The sequence below is a fragment of the Aspergillus steynii genome (genome assembly GCF_002849105.1).
Source record: "Aspergillus steynii IBT 23096 chromosome Unknown P170scaffold_4, whole genome shotgun sequence".
Classification (NCBI taxonomy): domain Eukaryota; kingdom Fungi; phylum Ascomycota; class Eurotiomycetes; order Eurotiales; family Aspergillaceae; genus Aspergillus; species Aspergillus steynii.
In genome coordinates, this window is record NW_020194401.1 from 1,415,548 (window position 1) to 1,436,773 (window position 21,226).

The window sequence follows — 21,226 nt, forward strand, 5'->3', positions numbered from 1 at the left end:
TCTCTAGAGACAGCGATTCAGACAGTAGTCCTTCTCTCAGGACCGCCTCTCGATTAAGACTTTAGAGCTCTACTCGAGGCACTAATATTCTCATCAGTAGCTGTCAAAATGCTGGAAAAGATGGTCATTCTTTATCTTCGCGAACGTATTATCACTGATTTCCGGAATCGGTTTTCCGCCGGTGCGGTGTATGTCGGCTAGGAAGACAAGCTTAGTTTAAAAATCCGCAAAGATCATTTGATTAGTAATTGTGGAGCAAATACGTTAAAATTCAGGACGGCTGAAAGTGAAGAAGCAACCGATATTTTAGAGATATCGAGTGGCTATCGTTTACAATTAGGCCAGCTTCGGTGTGCGGTTTGAATTCGAAACTCATGGGTTGCTCGCTCGGTATATTTTGGACCGCGTCATCATCTAAAGGAATCGCGGCTCCCTGGCAGTCTATTATGGTTGCGGATACTACTTGCCCTTCAGTAAAGATAAATTTGCGAGAGACGCTACCAATCAGCTCCTTTAATGATAGCTGTTGGAGGTACACGGCGTAGTATATTTCGTCGTCGCAGGAATATCCACACTCTTTGAACGCCCGGATATATAGACAGTGTCCTACCAATATTAGATTTTCTTAAGCTCACACTGCCAAAGGGAACACATACGAGATATTCTCATGTTGACGCTTCGTGTGGCCTTTGGTCGCGATGCTTGACGGGGTATTATTGATGCCTCTGACTCCTGAATGCCGCGCTGCAACTGGAAAGCAGGTGATGGATCATATGGTATGCTATTCAACCAAGCATAAATCTCATTATTGGCAAACATCGTATGCTCCGATACTGAGCCCACACCGTGCAATCTGAGTTGGGAAGTTGTGTAGTCAGATTATAACATATTGCTGAAATAAAGGACTATTTCTTCGGCCCCCTTACCAAAGTTTACTCCGGTTTTGGTTGAAAATTGGCTTCACACTGATTGGCCGGCTATGTTATCCGACGAAAAGTCAGGGTGGCTCCGTAGTTAGATATTGCTGCCGCCATTTATTAATGAGAAGCACCCATCAGAAGCCGAGCATCAACTAACAGCATTTTCAAAATCGCCAAGTATTAATGCAAGTCTAGAATAGTGCTGAGGAGTAGTGAGGACAAATCAATCCAACTTCTATTACATAATGTTTAGGTTCGTTAAGCATTTACTTTACCGTGTTAAAGAGTGTCCGCGTGACCCGGTTATTTAGCGCTCAGGAAAAACGTGGCGCGGTCGTCTTCAATGAGGACTCTGTTCGCAAGCTCCAGTCATTACATCCGGTTCATGAGTTCAACCATTAACTAACTTATATCCGGCATTAATAACCTGAGATTAGTTCAATATTTGCTGGTTAATAGAGCCACCCCCATCCCGCCCTTTTTCCTTTTATTTTTACTATTTTCGTTTCAAGGAAAGGATTATCTTCATTTAGGGGCTTGATAGCTGAAGCGGGCGGTCATACAGAGACCAATTATAATCACTATTGGGCACCCCAGTAACCGATGCAATCACATGATCTTGTGGCTGGACTAAACCTTACAATTCGCCCCAAATCTGTCACAGCGAAAGGAAGATTGTCACTAGTTGGCCTCAAGAAGCGACTTGGCCAGTTGTTTTCTAAGCTGATTTCCGGTAATTTTATAAGCTATTTTTCGAAGCATAATGTCGGAAAACCACCAGCTGATTACTTATTTAGTTCCTATTTATAAATTCGAGCTTTAGTTCAAGTGATGTCATTTCCCTCTCGACCACAAGGGTTCTAGGGAATTCAGCCTTTCACGTGCCGTAACCTCGTTGTGGCAGAAATAGTCTTGGCAAAGAGCTGATTAATACGCCGAGCTTATATGATCATATGAAATGATTAAAGGTCTTGATTTATTCTAATCTACTGTAAAAAGAAGCCATATTTATGCAATTTCAGGGGTTTTAAAGATGTAATTTTAGGGGCTTGATTATATGATTTAAGCTCTATAATTGTACGATTAATATTGATTAATTAATTAATTAGTTGAGTAAGGTAGTAAAGTAATTATTTAGTTAGTTCCGCGGCTATATACCCCTTTAGCGCCTTGTGTAGGGCCATTATCTTCCTTCTTAAGCTATAATAAGATCTTTAATATTAACAAGATTTAATATCTTCATAAATTTATAGTAGTTTTAAGCCAGGAGGGGCTTTATAAGCCTGTCTGTAATTATTTAATTGGTAGGGATCTATTATACATATAGATCGCTTTTCTGAGCTTCCTGGCGAAGCCATAAGCGGTGTATATTAATATAATAGAGTTTAGAGCGTTGCTCTATGTTTTTGGAGTTAACTAATCAGACAGTTTATTAATTATTGCAAAAAATGATTATTTCGTGTTAGGGATTAAAGTCTATGGTGCTAAAAACCCTCCTTTACTAATATACTACTTTAGCTGCTTTAGATAGAGTAAGAAATTTAGCTTTAGTTATAAAGGTTATTATAGCTCGCTGCTTGCTTGCTTTTTATTCTATAGGCCTATTATAAAGCTTTATAAGAAATCTTACAGAGCTCCAGCAGTCTAGCTAATCTCTAAAAATTATATCTGAAGTAATAACTGTGATCTTTTAATTATCTATTTTAGCGGAGTATTCAATTGCATAAAACCGTATGGTGTAAAGATAAATAATAATTTAGTTTATAGCACAAATATAATCTACTGATAGGTTCTTAAGCGCTTTAAATAAGTAGCTTATTATATATATAATATTAGGTTGTGTAATTATTGCGGGGTACTAGCTTAATCTTATTTTTATTAAATATTCCTTAATCTTTGCCTCTGTTACCTGGCCTTTGTAGGGATTAAAATTAAGCGAGATTAAATATAGTGTATTTAGCTATTTTATAAGATTATTTAAATAAAATTTTATAATAATATTCTTAAAATATGTATTTTGGTAGAGCCAGAGCTTTTTACAAGCTTTATCTTAAATAATTCTAACTTTAAGAAACTAGTTTATTTCTCTTATATTATATAGCTTATATTTTTCCGTGAGGGCTTCCTTAAATTATCTTGCGGCTTTTTAGGCTTTAGTGGTAGGTAAATTAATAATAATAATATTATTAATATAAACTAATATAATTATATATTAATTTATAAAGAGGCACTGCTCTTCAGGTACAGGATAGAAGCCAAACTTGAGTAGTATAGTAGAGAGGGCTTGCTATTAAAAATATAATAATTTCTATAATTTATATAGTGTTTTTCTGAGCTTTTATATCTTTTTTTTTATATGGAATCCCTCTGGCGATCTTATGTATATAGCTTTTTTAAGTAGGGTGTTTAGGAAGGTGTTTACAGCATCTTTCTAGTCTATATTAAGGTTAAAAGCAGCTACTAGTGCTATAGTAGCTCGAAATACTCTCACAGATACTGTTACCGCGAAATTATTAGTAATAATATTTTTTTTAAGATCTTCTCTTACACAGATTTGTTTTTTCACTTTTATAAAGTTGCTATTTTTATCGAATTTATATATAAATACCTATTTTAATAAAAGAACCTGTAAATCGCGAGCTTCCTCTTAATTAATAAAAATAAAGTAGTCTTTTACCTTAAGATTTTCTACTTTAATCTACGCAGCATGTAAGAATTTATTTTTAAGTAGGTGTTATAGTATTTCTGTATAAGAATTTAGTAAAAGCAGAAGCTTATTATAGTACTAGTGTTTTTTTTTTATCTATAAGTTTTATAATTATTAAGAAAGCCTTTTAAGCGATATAGGGATCAGAGATGTAAGAATTAGTAATTATATTATTATAAAAGAAGTCTAGATTTTTTTAGGTAGGCCTTAGTTTTTATTTTATATATAATATATTTTTTTCCTGGGTTCTGTTATTAATAAGACTTTTTTTTTTATATCTTCCACCCCCTAATCTTGATAAGTTATATAAATTATAAGTATCCTCTGATTTGTAAAGTTAAATAGGTAATATAAATAAAGCTTATAAGCTCTCTGTTTTAAGTATCAAGCTCTGCAGTAAATCTTATAAAAATCCGGATAATAATCTGTCTTATAGAGGAATTACTAAGTATTATAATATTTAATTTAGTTTCTTAGGTATAAGATCTTCTAGAAATCTTTCAGGAATTATTTTAGTGCGGCTATAGCTTAAATTAATTTCTTTGTGAGCTTCAGTATGTGGCTTAAATATTAATTTAGGTATTAGTAGAGTACTCAGTTATATAGGGTTACTGTAATAAAAGATCTAATCTATCTTCTAGTTTTTCTAATTTTTATTAATTTTACTAGTTTAAGCTTTTTCTAATCCCTGATTCTCTGTAGCTTATAGAGATTTTTTTATTTTAATATAATTAGTCTCTTTGTTAAGGAAGATCCTTTCGCCTTTTAATAAGTCTAATACCTCTATAGATGGCTCTAGAGATACCTCGCTAAGCAGGTCTTTAAAAAACAGTTATATAGGATTATAGGATTATGTTTTATTAAATATGATATCTCTTGCTTTTTTAACGCGTTATTTTTTTAGATTTTATATATGTCAGATATTCAAGACCATAAAGCCAAGGAGGATGCCTTTATATACGCGGGGGACTATTTTATTACTTAATAATTAGTCCTGTCTTATATATATAATATAGCTAATTACATAGAATACTAAAATATCTGGCTTTTTGCCTATAATTATCTTATATAGTATTTTCTAATTTAGAGCTTTAGTAAAAGTATGATTAGTGATATTTATTATTTCTTTTATAACCTATAGCTAGAGATCTTAAAATAACTTAGCCTTAATTATTATCTTCTTTTTTTTAAGTATAAGAATAGCTCCTATATATTCTGTAGTACTATTTTACTTAAGTATATTAATTATAGAGTATTTATAAATAATTCCTTTAAGCTCTTTTTTATACTTGACTGTATTACTAAGGGTTTGCTTATGATTATTTTTAAAAAAGATAATCTTTATTTTAATAAGATATTATATTTGTTAAATAAAGATATTAAAGACTTCTACGCAGCTGTTCTTTAAGCGGTGGGTAAAGATATTATGAAAACGTGAATTCTTGTTATAAAAATATGAAATCTATTAATCTTTATTTAATGTAGGCTTTATTTGTATAAGATTAAAGTGTATGTGTTAAAATAGTATTTTAGCTATTATTATAGACCATCTTAAGATCTGTCTCGGGGCCTCGGACACCTTGTATATCTTATATTTTAGATTATTATGTTATTTTACTTGAAAATGGTTAATTTAGATATCTTAAATAATTTTAGGTAAGTAATAAAGCATATCCTAATTCAGATAAACTATACAGTAGTGCTATAAGTTAATATTTTTTTTCAGAATATAAGCTCTTGCTAACCTGTGTAGATTATAATCTAGTTTAATTATTATAATGTTATAGTAAGTGCTTTTTTTTTTTCTTAATAATTTATAATCTTAATAAGTGCTTCTTTACTCGGAATATAACCCTGCTGTTTTATAAGATTATATTACAGGCTATACTAAAGTTATAGCTGGCTTGTTTAAGCTTTTACGTGCTTAGGATATTTATATAAAGATCTAGAATAAAGATAATATTAATAAGGATAATTTTTTAATTTTTTTTTTCTCTGTAATTTAGCTGTATTTTGACTTTTCCGAATCCTTAGATCTTAATAGTTAAATTACTAGCGTGAAGTTATCCTTTGCTTAATTAATTAAGCTTCTTGAATCTTGATATCTTGTTGTATATATGTGTATAAGAACTGGTATTAATAATAAAATAGTTTTTAAGCGGGATATCTAGCAAGGTGTTAAATAAGAGGGCTATAATATAATATTCTTAAGGCTTTTTTTGCTTCTAGTTTTTTTTAATAATTGATCTGACTATTTAGGCTTGTGTTAATAATTTTGTAGTAAAGTCCTTAATTTTTTTTATAGCTCTGCTGTTTGGCTTCTAGTTTAGTAGCTGTAGATCGGGATAAAGCTGCTAATACTTGTTTATATAATGTTTTAGTCTGTATATATAACAGTAAGTTTCTTTTTTTTTCTTTATATCTTAAAGCTTTTGGGCGTTTGCTGGTTTATTACTTTAATTATTAAGTGTGGTAAAAGTGTGTGTTACTGCTAAATTATTATTTCGGCCGCTGTTAGTAAAATAAGTACGGAAATTACTTAGTAAAATATGGTAAGTGGTATTCCGGATATTAGAGTAATATAATCTTGAATATAGAGGATCTACGGCTTTAATTAATTAAAGGAAGTCCTTTTATATATGCTTATTTTAGCTCTTACTTATATTAAGCTATTTAATCGCGAGGTAAGCATAATTAAAATCTTTAATCCAGGTGTTAATCTTATTTTTCTGTGGAAATCTTTTAATAATTACTTTATACTGCTTTAGAGCCTTTTTTTCTATCTTGTCTTTTATTAGCTTATATTACTCTTTTAGTATTTTTAATATCTTGAATTATCGCTTTTCCTTGATCAGGGGTTATATATAAATCGCAATAGAGCTTTTAATTATTTTCTCCACCTTTATAATATTATTTTGAGTATCCTTATAATCTTGAAGATCAAGTTAGTATACGCGGAAGTTGGTTTTTATAAGCTCTATAGGTCTTATTAGTTTCATAAGGGCTTTAGGGTGTTATGGAGAGTCCTCTGGATTAAAGTAATCTTATATATCTAGCTGTTCGGCATATTCTTTGATATTAAGGGTCTAATTATATTAATTATTTTGGCTTTTCAAGATAATTTTAACTTTCGTGGCGATATCTGAATCAAATAAGGAGGTTATATTAACTTTAGTAGCAGGTTAGCTTTACTGAATTACTTCCTTTTGCAGGATCCTATTGGGGTTACTGTTTTGTGTTTTGCTCGGAGTGAGGAGCTTGTATAGCTTTAATAATTAATTAAAACAGTATGTATGTTCTCTAGAGTAGAACCGGGCTTATAACTATAGCAGAAATAGTCTTGGCAAAAAGCTGATTAATACGCCGAGCTTATATGATCATATAAAATGATTAAAGGTCTTAATTTATTCTAATCTACTGCAAAAAGAAGCCATATTTATGCAATTTCAGGGGCTTTAAAGATGTAATTCTAGGGGCTTGATCATACGATTCAAGCTCTATAATCGTACGATCAATATTGATCGATTGATCAATTGGTTGAGCAAGGTGGTGAAGTAATTGCTTAGTCAGTTCCGCGGCCACACTCGTCTGGCCAGGTGTTTAAACTCCGCTCCGGCGGGTCCCGTCCGCATGTCGCGCCTTACAAAGACACAGCATAACAGGACACCCTAATCGTAAGCAAGTCCGCAAACACCTAACTAAAATATGGCCAGAAGTTCCACCATCGAAGCGTAGTCTAAAAAATCGCTGTACCTAATTAAATATGCCCTCTCTAACCCCGCGCTCGCTGCTAGGAGGACTTCCTCGAAAAAAGAAACTAATCTGGAGTAAACATGACAAGCCGATCGGGCAAAATCGCGGGCGCATTTTTCTATGTGGTCTGTTCAGTAAACCATCATAGCAAACTAGGCCCTGTTTCGAGCGTACAGCTCACTCTTGGGGGTATTTTCGCTCATAACAACTCAAATTGAGCCCCCACGGCTAGTCTCCATCCTAGGAACTCGCCCGTATTACGCAGGAACTGAATTACTCCGGAGGATATATCTAGAGATCTTAAAATCCGGTCGGGGAATCTGATAAATTAAATACTATCCTGCTGAAAGGTCTGAGCCACTCCTAGAACTATTAGTAATATTTTTGGGAGGCTAAAGATACCGTGAACAAATATTTAGCTACCTGTGGGATTTATTATCTAAGCCTATAATCAAAGAGAGAGTATAAGGCGGTAAAGCTGGCTTTATACTTCTATATAATATATTTATTTATAGTATAATAAATAATAGGATAATATGTAGATTCGGGTTTTCTGGCCTAGTCTAATAGCTCAGAAAATAGCAGAGAGCTTAGGTAGGTTAGAATAATTTCTTATAAGAGACTTAGAGGATACTAAAATATTAAAAAATATATAAATCTATAATTAAAATAAAAAATATTTTAATTAATTAATTTTTTTAATCTTTTCTTCCGGCTTAATATAAGATACCCATAAGTATTATCCTTGGGGTATACCCCCGTGGGTAAGTATAATATAGGCCCTTTATATAGATCCTTAATAATTACTAATAATAAATAGATTTATACCATAGCTAAAAAATTTTTAAAATATTAATTTTATATCCTTTTTAGACTTTTATAACCTAAATATTATTAATTTTAATTATTAGTATTAACATGTTTAATTTATCTATAAAAAATAGTTATATTATGTTTTCACGTAATTTATAAGGTCCTAAATTAATTAGATTAATTTATTTAATAAATATTTCAGCACCCCCTTATTAGCTGGTTCTAGAGTTTATATTTTAGTTATTTGGAGTAGAACTAGCCTAAAATAGGTAATCTGCCGCCGGTAAGATTTAGTAGAATGATAATATTTGGAGATTAGACATTGCTTTAATAGATGTATTACAGCTGAAGTGGCTGGGACAATTGCTCTAATATTAATTCTTAAACAAGTTTGTGTTAGCATTAAATACACCATGACAGGGGTTTTCTGAAACTAATTTCCAATACTTTCGGTCTATTGACTTTGTGACAGCGATCTCTATATGGATTACGCTGGCTTTTTTTATTACCCCCGCGCTGCACTAGTTATGTGCTTCTTAAACCACTTTAATTATAAGTATTTATACCATACCGCGAAGATTTCTTCCCTTATTATATAGCTATTTTCTTTACTTGTAATTCGCAAAAGTCCTTAGAGATATAGTAGTTAGTCTTTAACTCTTAAATCTAGGCCTGTTATAATATATAAGTGAGAGAAAAATACTAATTAATAATAAGGACTATTTTGTGTTGTGAATGGATGTCTAGGAGTCTGGATAGTGCTTTCCTTTAATACTGGTATTAGTGTTAGTGGATATGGTATTTATACACTTCTGAACAAGAATACTGGCGAGAAAGTGGAGGCAGATGAATAATGGGAAGTGTGCCTGGGCAAGGACGCGATCGGAAAAGGGATCTATCTAGGGAGAACCGGTACGGTTTTGATAGATTCCAGCAGGATCAAAAGAACCAAAACGAGATGGGGAAGAGACATTAATGGTGGCACAGATTAACAGAATAGGCTTTCAGTTCATCGGATCACCCGGCCGGATTTTGTGATAACTATGTCTGTTCTCTATAGTAATCTGGCTTCTGCGTAATCTGGGCGAGTTCTTAGGATGGCGGAGACTAGCCGTAGGAGCTCAATTTAGGCTTCTATGAGTAAACACACACCCAAAAGCTAGGTTGCATGTTCAGAGCAAATCCTAGTTGCCATGGTAGTCTACTGTTTAACAAGACCATATAGAAAAGCGTGTCCGCGATAGTTTCCCAGCAGCTTTATTGTATGGGCTCAAGACTAGATAACATATTAATAATGGTCAAACCAAAATACTGTAGTGAACTATCTAGCGTACCCGGTCAATTAACTGATTGTTTACATATCCACTGTAATAGGTTTCCAAATCACCGTATTCACTTTTTGTAGAGATACAAGATATACTGAGCTCGTTACACCACCTTCAGGAAGAAAGAAAAGGCGAGTATAGAGAGTCACTAGTCATTGAATACCATCGAGAGCATGAGCGACCGCACAATATTAGGAAGTCTCATTTCCCCGAAACCCGGGCTCCTCTGTGCCGTGGAATCCGGGCATTATCGCTCCCTTGATTATTTTGTTCATTTTTTTATTCGTTTAACTTACTTGTTCTGGTTGCCCCACAGGGCCAGTGAACCTGCGCTCTTGAACATGTCTATGGACGATGTTTAACTTTCCCTTCGTGCTTCATACACACTTTATTATTTTGCTATAGTAATATTGTCTCGTCTTGTATTAGTTGCGCATAGATGGCGGGATCTTTTCTCCCTTCTTCGGTTCCTATGGAAGTGGTAGTATAGAAGGATATTTTGATGGATATGAGAAGCTTTAGCAACAAGTCAACTTTATATCTGACATGCGAAAGTGTTTAAATGCTGGTTAAACATTTGCTCTACTGTTCTCAAGTCTGAGATTTGCTAAGGTGATTCCGGCTATTAGCATCTGATGATGTAATGTGGTTGTCTGGTCTGTTTACTATTTAACAAAGCCTTGATTTACACGCTCTGGTCATTTTATCTAGTTTATATGTTTAACTTGTGATATTAATATCCGGGGGCTAGTTTGATAATTGTTAGTTAATAGACTACCTTACTATCCTTTCTATTACCTCAGTTAAATATTAACTATAACTAGAGGCCTGATGGCTAAAACAGGTGGTTATTTGTGTAAATAATAACAGTTAGAAAGAATTAAGGGATTATCTGGTTATAAACACTTAATCTTTGAGGTATAATACTAATCTTTTTAATAGGGACTCCAAGTATAATAATTATACAAGATATAAAATAGGATGGCGTGTGTTTAAAGAGTATTTTTAATAACTAGTAAAAATACTGCTTGTCTGTTAATTAAGCAGGATAAAACTATTATTTTTGTTCTTATTAGAGCTAATAGATATATTTAGAAGCTTATTACTTATCACGGACTAGCCTTACTTTGAGTAAATAAAATATAGATATTAATAAGATCACTCGAGTCTGTGACAGAATATCTTAAAAGACTTAAATTAATTTTATAGGAATATTTAAATAAAACCAGATTAAATAATTAGTATAAGTTATAGAAGATAATTTTCAGGCATTAATTATATAGAAAATCTATAAGATATTAACACTCTGTAGAATTAATAAACTTAATTATAAGTTAATTAGGTAATATATTATTAGTATTTTAAACTTTAGTAAGTATTATATATATTTTAATAATACTGGCTACTGACACACACCCTTATCCGCGAGATAAGATTTTAGGCTAAAATAAATATTATATTAATAGTCTTTAAGCTGAACTATAATAATTTAATTTTTTAGCTAATTACAAATAAACTCTGTGGATTATATTGTTTGCTATTATATCCTGAGGAATAAGGTCGAGCAGACTATATAGGGTTAGATAAGATAATCTAAAAAAGAAAAACCAAGTGTAAAAGGCACTAGAAGGATTCTACTCTCCCTGGTGAGAAATAATACCTAAAAGACTATGTAATTATCTAAAGGGTATATAAAAATAAACTAGGTAATTATTTACTAATTATGGAGGCGTAAGGCTATAATAAAGTATATATAGTTATATTAGTCTCCCCTTCTTTTAAGGCCTTGCCTCCTATGGATAGTTTTAATAAATATTAGGATCTATTTATTAAAGTTATGAATACTATCTTGGTAAACTGTGTAAGACTTAATAATACACTTGGTAGATATAGATACTAAATAAAGGAGAGAATAATAATAACTAACATCAAGAAGATTCAGGGCTGTGTGAATTAGCTTACTTAGTTAAGATATGTAGAAGTAATCTATACTATTAAGAAAGAGAATACTCTATTTATAAGCAAGTATATCTAAGTTTAGTATAACTGTCAGATGAAATGCTAATCTGGGCTTATAACTATCAGATGGGGTAGGTAGGTCACGTGGGTTGAATAGAAATTTCAAATGACTAGATAGAATAAAGGAAATCGATCAGTCAGATGAAGTAAACAGTTCACCTGGACCACCTAGATCTGATGATAGACTAGAGGTCCTACTATTCATTATGCATGTAGATAGGTGAAATTGATTAATGAATGAATGAATTAATGAGTAAATTGAATAGATGAAATCAACTTGTCAAATTGAAATGGTAAAATCAACTTGTTAAAAAGAATAAATTAATACAGGTCATTGACTGTATATTTATAGACAATAAAATTAGGGCTAATTTAATTTGGCCCTAAGCAAATATTACAAATATAAAATTATTAAATCCTTCTAGGCCTTTACCTGTGAGTTATATCATTAATCTAGGCCTTTAAGATTAATCTTATAGATTATTATTAGATTAATATTTAATTATTTAAATAATTAAATAATCAAGATTTCATGATCAGAATAGTTAGAATAATCAAGATTCAACATATAAATTATAATAAAATTATTTAAATAATATTAGAATGACCAGGGTAGCAATATTTACTTTATAGCTTATAAAATAAATAGGCGAGATATTCTGGACCATTTATATTAATTATTTGAATAAAGCTATTAATTGTAGTGGTTGAAATAAACTTTTAATTTCCTAAATAGGAAATTCATTAACTTATATTTTCTGACTTTTATAAGATTCTAGTGATCAGTGATTTCCCAAAGAGGAAAGTAAGCTAGTCTAAAATAGGAAATTTTTTAGAAATTTTTTTTTTTATTTTTTACTTATATTGAGCTCAGTTTCACCTTACTTTTCCCATATAATTTAGTGGTGGAAGTGAGAGTTTAATAAAATAATAGTAAAGTTGTAGTAAATTTTGAATAATTTTGGTTATAAGGTTAGATTAGGTGATTCTGATAAATTAGGTAATATTAGATAACCCTAATTAATATACTCCTTTAGTTTAAATTAATAAAAGTATTAATTAAAACTGCAAATATTTAATAATCAATTATTATTTAATAAAATATTAAATATTGATTATATTCAGTTATTCAGTAAATTTCGCATGTTTCTGCTTAGTCAGGTATTTAGTAAGGCCGTCTGTAATTATTTGATTAGTAGGGACCTATTTTAATTTAATAGATTTCTTTTAGATTTTTTGCCTGAGCTAATGATTACTAATATCCATATATTTTAATTTAGTTTTATAAATTGAATTAGGCTTAGTAAGCAGGTTAATCGTTTGATGATTATTATAATAAATATATAGTTTTTTTTTAGGGTTGAACCCTATAGCAGTGAATAAGCGTTTCTACTATAGAAAATACTTATTAGCTGTAGTTAGGGCTAATAATTCTGCTTCAGTAATAGATAGGGTAATTGTTTTTTGCTTTCTAGTTGACTAATTAATAAGTTTGTTAAATAAGTAGTATATAAAGCTTTCAGATGACTTTTTTTGTAATAAGTCTGTATAGGCTGTATTACTAGCCATTTTGAAAATAGGTAGTGATTTTAATTAATCTATTGAATTAAGACCATATTAAATTGAATTGAATCAGGTTTTATAAATAAATAAAATCAGGTGATTTGCTACATTTATATGGTTTAAATAAGGTTTAGCTATGTGTTTTGCAAGAATTTCGTAATCTTTTGTAATATTTGGCCTAGAAATAACTGCAGGATATAAAATTAAGCTAATTTTCTTTTAATAATCCATATGATAGGGCTTAGTAAGCGGCTGCCCTATAAATTCGCTTAAATTACCAGATAGTAAAGGCATTTTAGGTGAATTCTGATTAGTTAATTTAAAGCGGTGAGTAATTTTTTTAATATAATCCGCTTGATTAAGCCAAATTATTCGATTTTGCCGATTTTGAATAACCTTTATATTTAGGAATTAGTGAATTTTACCTAAATCCTTTAGATTATATATCGAAAATAATTGATCTTTTAATTTGTCGATTTTCGATTAATGATTTTAATTATATAGTAGAATAATATTATTTATATAAATTATTAAAATTATATAATTATTTGTAAATAGGCAGGGATCTTCAGGCACTGATTTTAGGCCTAATTTTTTTAGAGTATTCTTTATTTCTTGTTGTTATAGTAATGGAGATCGGCGTAGTCCATATAAAGCTTGTTTTAGCTTAAAAACCTTATTTTATTAACTAAATCCGGGAGGCAGTAAAACATGAATTAATTTGTTTAATTTATTATTTAGAAATATATTTACTATATCTTATTAAGCTATTTCATGGTCAAAAGCAGTAATTAGGGCTATAATAGTCCTAAATATTCGTGTGGCTAGGGTAATGGCCCTAGAATCAAGATTATTGATTGGTTGAAGGTCTCTATAAACATATATTCTTGCTTTAAATTTTGATAATTAATCTTAATTAGTAAATTTGTATTTCTATATTTATTTTAATAGTAGGATCTTTTGAATTAAATTATCCGTTTTAGAAATAGCTTCCTAGGTGTTTATTTTAGTTAATTAATTATATTTAATTTTACATGTATTTAGCCATTCATCGCGAAAGGGCGAATTTATTATTTTTTTCTAATTAGTTGGCTTAATAGGCAAATTATTTTGATGCAATTTATTATTGCTAATTTGAGCTAATATAAAATTTCGAGGCATTTTTGAAGGTCCTGGGTCAGGTGATTCTGACTTATTTTTTTTTAGGGATAGTGGCTTATGAAAATTATTATAATTATTAAAATTGAATAGCGTATTATCAATAATGATTTCAGGTGATTGAGAATGTGGGGTAGGAGGTTGGTCTCCTAAAATCTTATTACTTTGAGTATTTGATTAAATTAAATTATTTTAGTTATTTTAATTATTTAATTTAATAATTCGATTTTCATGTTCGGGTTCATAGTGAATGGGATTGTATTTACTAGATAGTTCTGATTTATCTTGTTCGGGTTCAGAATAGATATTATTAATAATTTTATCCTCGGTAAACCCTAATTCAGTGGTTTCAGGTAAATCAATCGAAATTGAAGAGATTAAATCATTAATTTCTTCGAAACTGAGTGGTTCGGGGTTTTCTAACCTAATTAGGTCTAGTTTAAATGTTTAAACATTTTGTTTATTTTTATAGACCTTTGTTTCATCGAAGATGTAATTACGTGCCGAAATAACCTTATTTTAACTGGGTATCTATATTTTCTATATATTTAGGGCAACATACCCTATCAGGTAGCTAATTAGAGCTCTCGGTTTGAGCTTACTAAGCCTAGGGATATTCAAAATCCTTGTATAGGCTCGGCAACTATACCGCTTTAGGTTAGAGAGGTTTAGTAATAGTATTATATATGATGGAGGCTGATCAAGATGTTTGAATAAGGTTTTATGCGGGGTATTTTACTTTAGTGAATAAATAGGGGTGCAATTTAATATATATATTACTGTATTTAATAATTCTGGCCATAAATATGGCGGTAATCTTGAATTAATAAATAAAATCTGTATTTTTTACGTGATTAAAGCACCTAAATATTCTGTAAATAGGTTCTGCTTAGGTTATCTAATCGGGCTAGTGCTGCAGATCACCCCTTTAAATCTCGCGTAATTATAAAAATAGGCTAGATTTTTATCTTGATCTGAATAAAATCGTTTGATAGTTACGTGATATTAATATTTAATAAATTAAATTATTTTAATAATTGAATTACTCACGTGATCTTTTAATAAAATTATTTTAATTATATGAAATTTTAAATAAGAGTAATATATATAGCTAATATATTATTTTTAGTAGATTCCCTGATTCAAATGAATAAGGTCCTAATGAATGGTTTTAAATGGTTTAGTCCCTAATTAAATCGGAATTTAAGAAATTTGATGTTTTGATATTAATAATTAATAAATCAGGCAATGATCTTCAGTTTTAGTCAATTTATTATTAATTTTTATTTTATTTACTGTTAAATCAAGGTATTTTAGGGCTTCAGAGCTTGGGTGCCCTAATTTTGAATACTATAGTTCAGCTATTCTATAGGAGATAATTAGTTTATTTGAATTTCTTGCTGAATAGGTCTCTAATTTATTCACTTTAATATTCGGTAGTGAATTCGGTAGTGAATTCGGATAGTAAATATAATTATTTTTAGGAGTTAATTCAGGTGACTATTGGATATAATCATTAGTACTCCATTTGATTAAATAAATGCCTGTAATTTCGAGGACTTCATAAATCAGGCGGTGATTAGGGCTTTCTAGGTATATAGTCTTAGAATTAAGGTAAATACCTGATTGCCTTGCCTTTGAGGCAGATAAAATATTAATATAAAATTGTAGAACATAAGTGTAATAATATAATTCGAATGTTATTTTATCTTTATAGGGGTTTAAAGGTTTTAAATTCACTGTTTTAAAATCTTTAATTAATGTCTGCGTATTCCCTATAGAGATTAATGTAGATGATTTATAATAATTACTGAATAGGGATTGATTATTACAGATATGGGTATCTACTGTAATATCGAATACCTAATTAGGACTAGCGTGTTTTTTAATTAGTTTTATTAAATTTGAAGCCATTGTAATTAAATTAGTTTAAAATTTATTATTTTGATTTATTATTTAATTTATTAATTTTAAGCGATTTTTTGTGGCTTTAAACACTATATGAAATTTAGGGTTCCTAAAGGCTCTATTAAATTATTTAATAGCCTTAAGATTATGTGACTAATTTTCTGGTTTCTTTAAAGAATTATTAATATAAAAATATTAATTAAATTTATAGTGGCCTTTATTAGGGTCTAATTAACAGGGGTAATTTTGTTCCCTTTTAGGAGTTCTAGGGTTGAACCTAGGGCTTGGGGTATTTTTTAAGATATCTCCTTTAAAAATTGCCTGAGCGATTCGGCTAGATTGGTTTGAGTGTTTAAATATTAGGAATATTTTTATGTGATCTCTGAATTACTTAGTTATATTAAAAAATAATAATATTTTATTATGTGATTTAATTTTATTATTTAATTTTTTGCTCTAATAATTTGCAAATATTAAATAAAACCTATAAATAGCTTTAATAAAATTATATTAAACTTAGTATGGATTATTTACTTCGCTTATTTCAAGCGATTTCGCTTTAGTATAGACGTTTTCCTATAGTGAAATGTATGAATTAATTGAATATTTATTCTACAGATTTTTAAGCATATGATATTGCTTAATAATATCATATTTTTTTGATTTATTAGTGGGAGCTAGTTTTGTTTGAAAGATCCGTAGCACGTGATATGGGGTTTTTTTATCAGATATTAAAACTTTATTAGCTGATGATATTGAGTTTTTAATCAGGAGTAGAATTAGGGCTAAGCCCTTATTTATATAGTAATATTCTTGAAGCGCTAATTTATAATCACGTAAGAGATCTTAATAAAGCGCTCGATTGTTTTAGGTTAAATTAATAATTAATCTAGCATTTCTATCGAGGTTACATGGTTCCGGGTAATTAGGCTGTATAGATTAATCAGGCATAGTTATGTGACTAGGATTAATAAATTCCTAAACATGTTTATTTTTAGTAATTATTTTGATCATGTTAAACCAGTGTATCTAGTTATATGACTAGTTTAATTAAAAATTAAGCTTTATATTTATGTTAGTAAGCTTAAATAATTAATAAAATGATTTAAATTATTTAACTTTTATATTATCTTGCTTTCACCTCACTTTTACTGTATAAATTAGTAGTAAAAGTGAAAGTTCAATAAAGTAAAAGTAAACTAGGTAAGTAGGGGTTAATTAAATCAGACAGGTAAATAATTTACTGTAATAGTGAATAGACAAGTAATTAATTAATTCGTGTGTGTGTGAATTTAATTAATAAATTAATGAAATAATTTAAATCAATTAAATATTTTACACAGGTGAAATAAAACACTTGAAGTGAGTATACGGGTTGAATGAATTAAATCAATATAATAGATGGTTTACTGTAATAGTGATCAAATGATTAATTCACGTGTAGGTTAAATTTAATTAAGCGAATAAATGATTAATTTAGGTGTAAGTGTGAATTTGATCAAATATATGTGAATTTAATCAGACAAATAAATAATTAATTCACATGTATGTATAAATAATAGGAACAAAGGGCTAGACCGGGCTCATAACTGTCAGATGAAATACTAATCTGGGCTTATAATTATCAGATGGGATAGGTAGGTTATGTGGGTTGAATAGAAATTTTAAATAACTAGAAAGAATAAAGGAAATCAATCAGTCAGATGAAGTAAACAGTTTATCTGGATTATCTAGATCTGATAATAGACTAGAGGTCCTACTATTCACTATGTATATAGATAGGTGAAATTGATTAATGAATGAATGAATTAATGAGTAAATTGAATAGATAAAATTAACTTGTTAAATTGAAATAGTAAAATCAACTTGTTAAAAAGAATAAATTAATGCAGGTCATTGACTGTATATTTATAGATAATAAAATTAGGGCTAATTCAATTTGGCCCTAAATAAATATTGCAAATATAAAATTATTAAATCCTTCTAGGCCTTTACCTGTGAGTTATATCATTAATCTAGGTCTTTAAGATTAACCTCATAAATTATTATTAGATTAATATTTAATTATTTAAATAATTAAATGATCAAGATTTCATGATCAGAATAGTCAGAATAATTGAGATTTAATATATAAATTATAATGAAATTATTTAAATGATATCAGAATAACCAGGGTAGCAATATTTACTTTATGGCTTATAAAATAAATAGGCGAGATATTCTGGACCCTTTATATTAATTATCTGAATAAAGCCATTGATTGCAGTGGTTGAAATAAACTTTTAATTTCCTAAATAGGAAATTCATCGACTTATGTTTTCTGATTTTTATAGGATTCTAGCGACCGGTGATTTCCCAAAGAGGAAAGTAAACTAGTCCAAAATAGGAAATTTTTCAGAAATTTTTCTTTTTTATTTTCTGCTCACATTGAGCTCAGTTTTACCTCACTTTTCCCATATAATTTAGTGGTGGAAGTAAGAGTTCAATGAAGTGATAGTAAAGTTGTAGTAAATTTTGAATAATTTCGGTTGTGGGGTTAGATCAGGTGATTCTGATGAATCAGGTGATGTCAGGTGACCCCAATTGACAATAACAAAACTATTTATTAGGAGATTATTAAAAAAGGTATAGTCCTTTTAGATCTGGTAAAGCTACTGATTTTTAAGGGACCCCTTAATAAATTTATTATAGCTAAAAAAGTTATACCTAAAGTTTTTATGAAGAAAATAAATTACAGACTTAGTTTTATAAATAAGTGCCTTTATTATATATTCTGGAAGCAGTTGTCCGAGATATAAAAAATTAATATAAATTAACTTCTTTTATATTATATGAAAGAATTCGATGACTTCTGCAAAAATTATAAACTAGAATATAAGATCTTGCTAGAAGAAATGGTTCGGAGCTGGGAAGAAAATTACAGCCTATATTTTAAATAACTAGAAGACTGAATCACGCGGGAGAGCCAGGGAGATTTTATAGGAAGACTATGGTTAAATTAGCTGTATATGGTAATAAGGTTAGAGGTCTCGAACTTTTCTTGGAACAGTACAGACAACCTATGGTTTTCTGATGTGAAAAAAGCCGTGTTTTAATCAAGTAGGGCCTGCGGGCTGGCGGCCGCCTAGCTTAGGGGTTTTTTTAATATTTATACAGGAGCAGAGGGAATAAGGAATAAATTAATCTTTGTTATTTTTTTACCTAAAGATAAGATTTTTTTTTTTAGTTTATTCTATTATTTTGGTTAACAAGGGGGACTTTTTAAGGATTTTAGCGGGGGATATTTAGTACTCGGATAATTTTAGTATTTTATATGGTATTCTTGGTCCTGAAAACAAACTTTAGTTAGATTACTCTAAGGTGACTGGAATATTTAACTTAATGGGAGTAGTAGTCCCTGGTAAAAGCTTAAATATATATTTTTAATAGGAGCTTGCTTATAAGCAGGACGGAAAAAAATTATATCTAATATAAAGGATTGCAGTTTGAGCCCTTAGGGTGATTCGGCCTTTTAAAGAGTTTATTCGGGATATTACCTATAAAGAATAATTTCTCTTATATTAGTTGCCAAGTCTTACTAGAAAGGGTTTTCTGCAAAATAATTAGTTCTAGACAGTCGCATAGATGCAAGTACCTAGCTCTCTGGTAGAAAGAAAACCTTGAGACTGGCCAAAATAGTTATACTTCGTCCGAACAACTTTGGCACTAGCTGTCCACTTATAGTCTGTTCTTGCCTCCTTTCTGGGAAAAATTGGAGTGCAGAGATATACGAATCCATTATCCGGCAACACAGGACAGGCTCGGACATATGTTAACAAGCAGGGGTACATAAAGCTCATACTATCACACTGTAGAAACAAACAAATTCACACGAAAGCTCAGCGTGAAGCGGGAAGATCAAGACATGTATTAGAGCATAACTAAATTAAATTAACTATTATCTACGGCCAGCGTAGGTAAAATGCGAATCCTAACGCAATCTCGCGAAGAGAAACACTATGCATATGGCAGTTCAGGGTCATTTAATCCTCTCTGTTATTGGCTGGCCTTTGAATAAGAGGCTCCGGTGGGCCCCTCGCCTGTTCAGACCACTTATAGATGTCACGCACGAATCGCCGAGCAGTACCTTTTGTCACTCCTTTCTCAATGAGAAACTACACGTGCTCTTGATCTTCGTCCACTATCTCGAGATCTAGACCATTTAATAGAGTGATATCACACGCCTTATGCCAGTCGGCTTTGCGCCTCTCGTCGGTCACTTGTAGTTCGTGCCATTCAAGTATTTCTTAACGGCATCATCCCGGGGTCCATAAATCTTCAGTTGTTTGTTCGGTGGTGCAGGGCTAGCTGTTGACGTAGAGGTTGGAGGCTCTCGCGTGCTCTGCGGAGGCAAGCAATTAATGATATAAACTGGGCACGGGACGCCAGAAACAATCTGTTTATTTATTTTATTTGGGCTTCTCTCCAACTTTTGCTGGGCTTCCATGTATAAAGCTTGTCGAACGTCCTCTGGGACGTCATCATAACTATCCAATTTACTCTTTGCCTTTACATGGGCGCAGAGCTTCTCAAGATGGGGTTTTCGCAGTGTATAGTGTCTCCGACCCTTAACATCCTGCCAGTACCACTTTTCAAAGTTATCGCATGAAGACACAGAACATCGCATTAGTTTATAAACATATCTCCAAGCTGAAGGCTGATCAGGCTGTTCTTCAGCAACAATCTCTGCGTCTCGTTCAGCAAGCATTCTTTTTGTAGCTAAGGACCCCGGCTTGTCCGACATATCATCATCTCTTATATACTGGAATGTGATAGCAGTCTGAGACATTTTGCCTATGCGGACCAAATCGCTCCACTTGTGAAACTACCTTTCTACTGTATTGCGGGGGCGGAAGAAGGTTTCGACCCACCCTGTAGGAAACTACCACTGCTACCAGGGATTAAATCGAAGGATATAAGGACACTCATTACCATATACCTAGAATAGTTCTTATTTTACTCTTCGCGTTCAATAATACTATCTTTAATAATCATAGTGTTTTCACTGCTAGTACGATTCG

General features: G+C 30.8%; 2 protein-coding genes across 2 annotated transcripts; one reads left to right on the plus strand and one right to left on the minus strand.

Moving 5' to 3' along the window:
• Positions 1 to 135: 135 nt before the first annotated feature.
• P170DRAFT_174665 (uncharacterized protein) lies at positions 136 to 1,124 on the minus strand. Its single transcript, XM_024842628.1, has 3 exons — positions 657 to 1,124; positions 264 to 606; positions 136 to 197 (listed from the first exon to the last, which is right to left on the minus strand). Exons 1-2 carry the CDS (start codon positions 817 to 819, stop codon positions 272 to 274), a joined length of 498 nt encoding a protein of 165 aa, XP_024704382.1. The 5' UTR covers positions 820 to 1,124; the 3' UTR covers positions 136 to 197; positions 264 to 271.
• Positions 1,125 to 18,775: 17,651 nt separating this feature from the next.
• Positions 18,776 to 18,964, plus strand: P170DRAFT_358376 (uncharacterized protein; the record flags this gene model as incomplete). Its single annotated transcript, XM_024844286.1, has 1 exon — positions 18,776 to 18,964. A coding segment is annotated over one exon (189 nt), but the record flags the coding sequence as incomplete, so codon positions are not given.
• Positions 18,965 to 21,226: the final 2,262 nt, after the last annotated feature.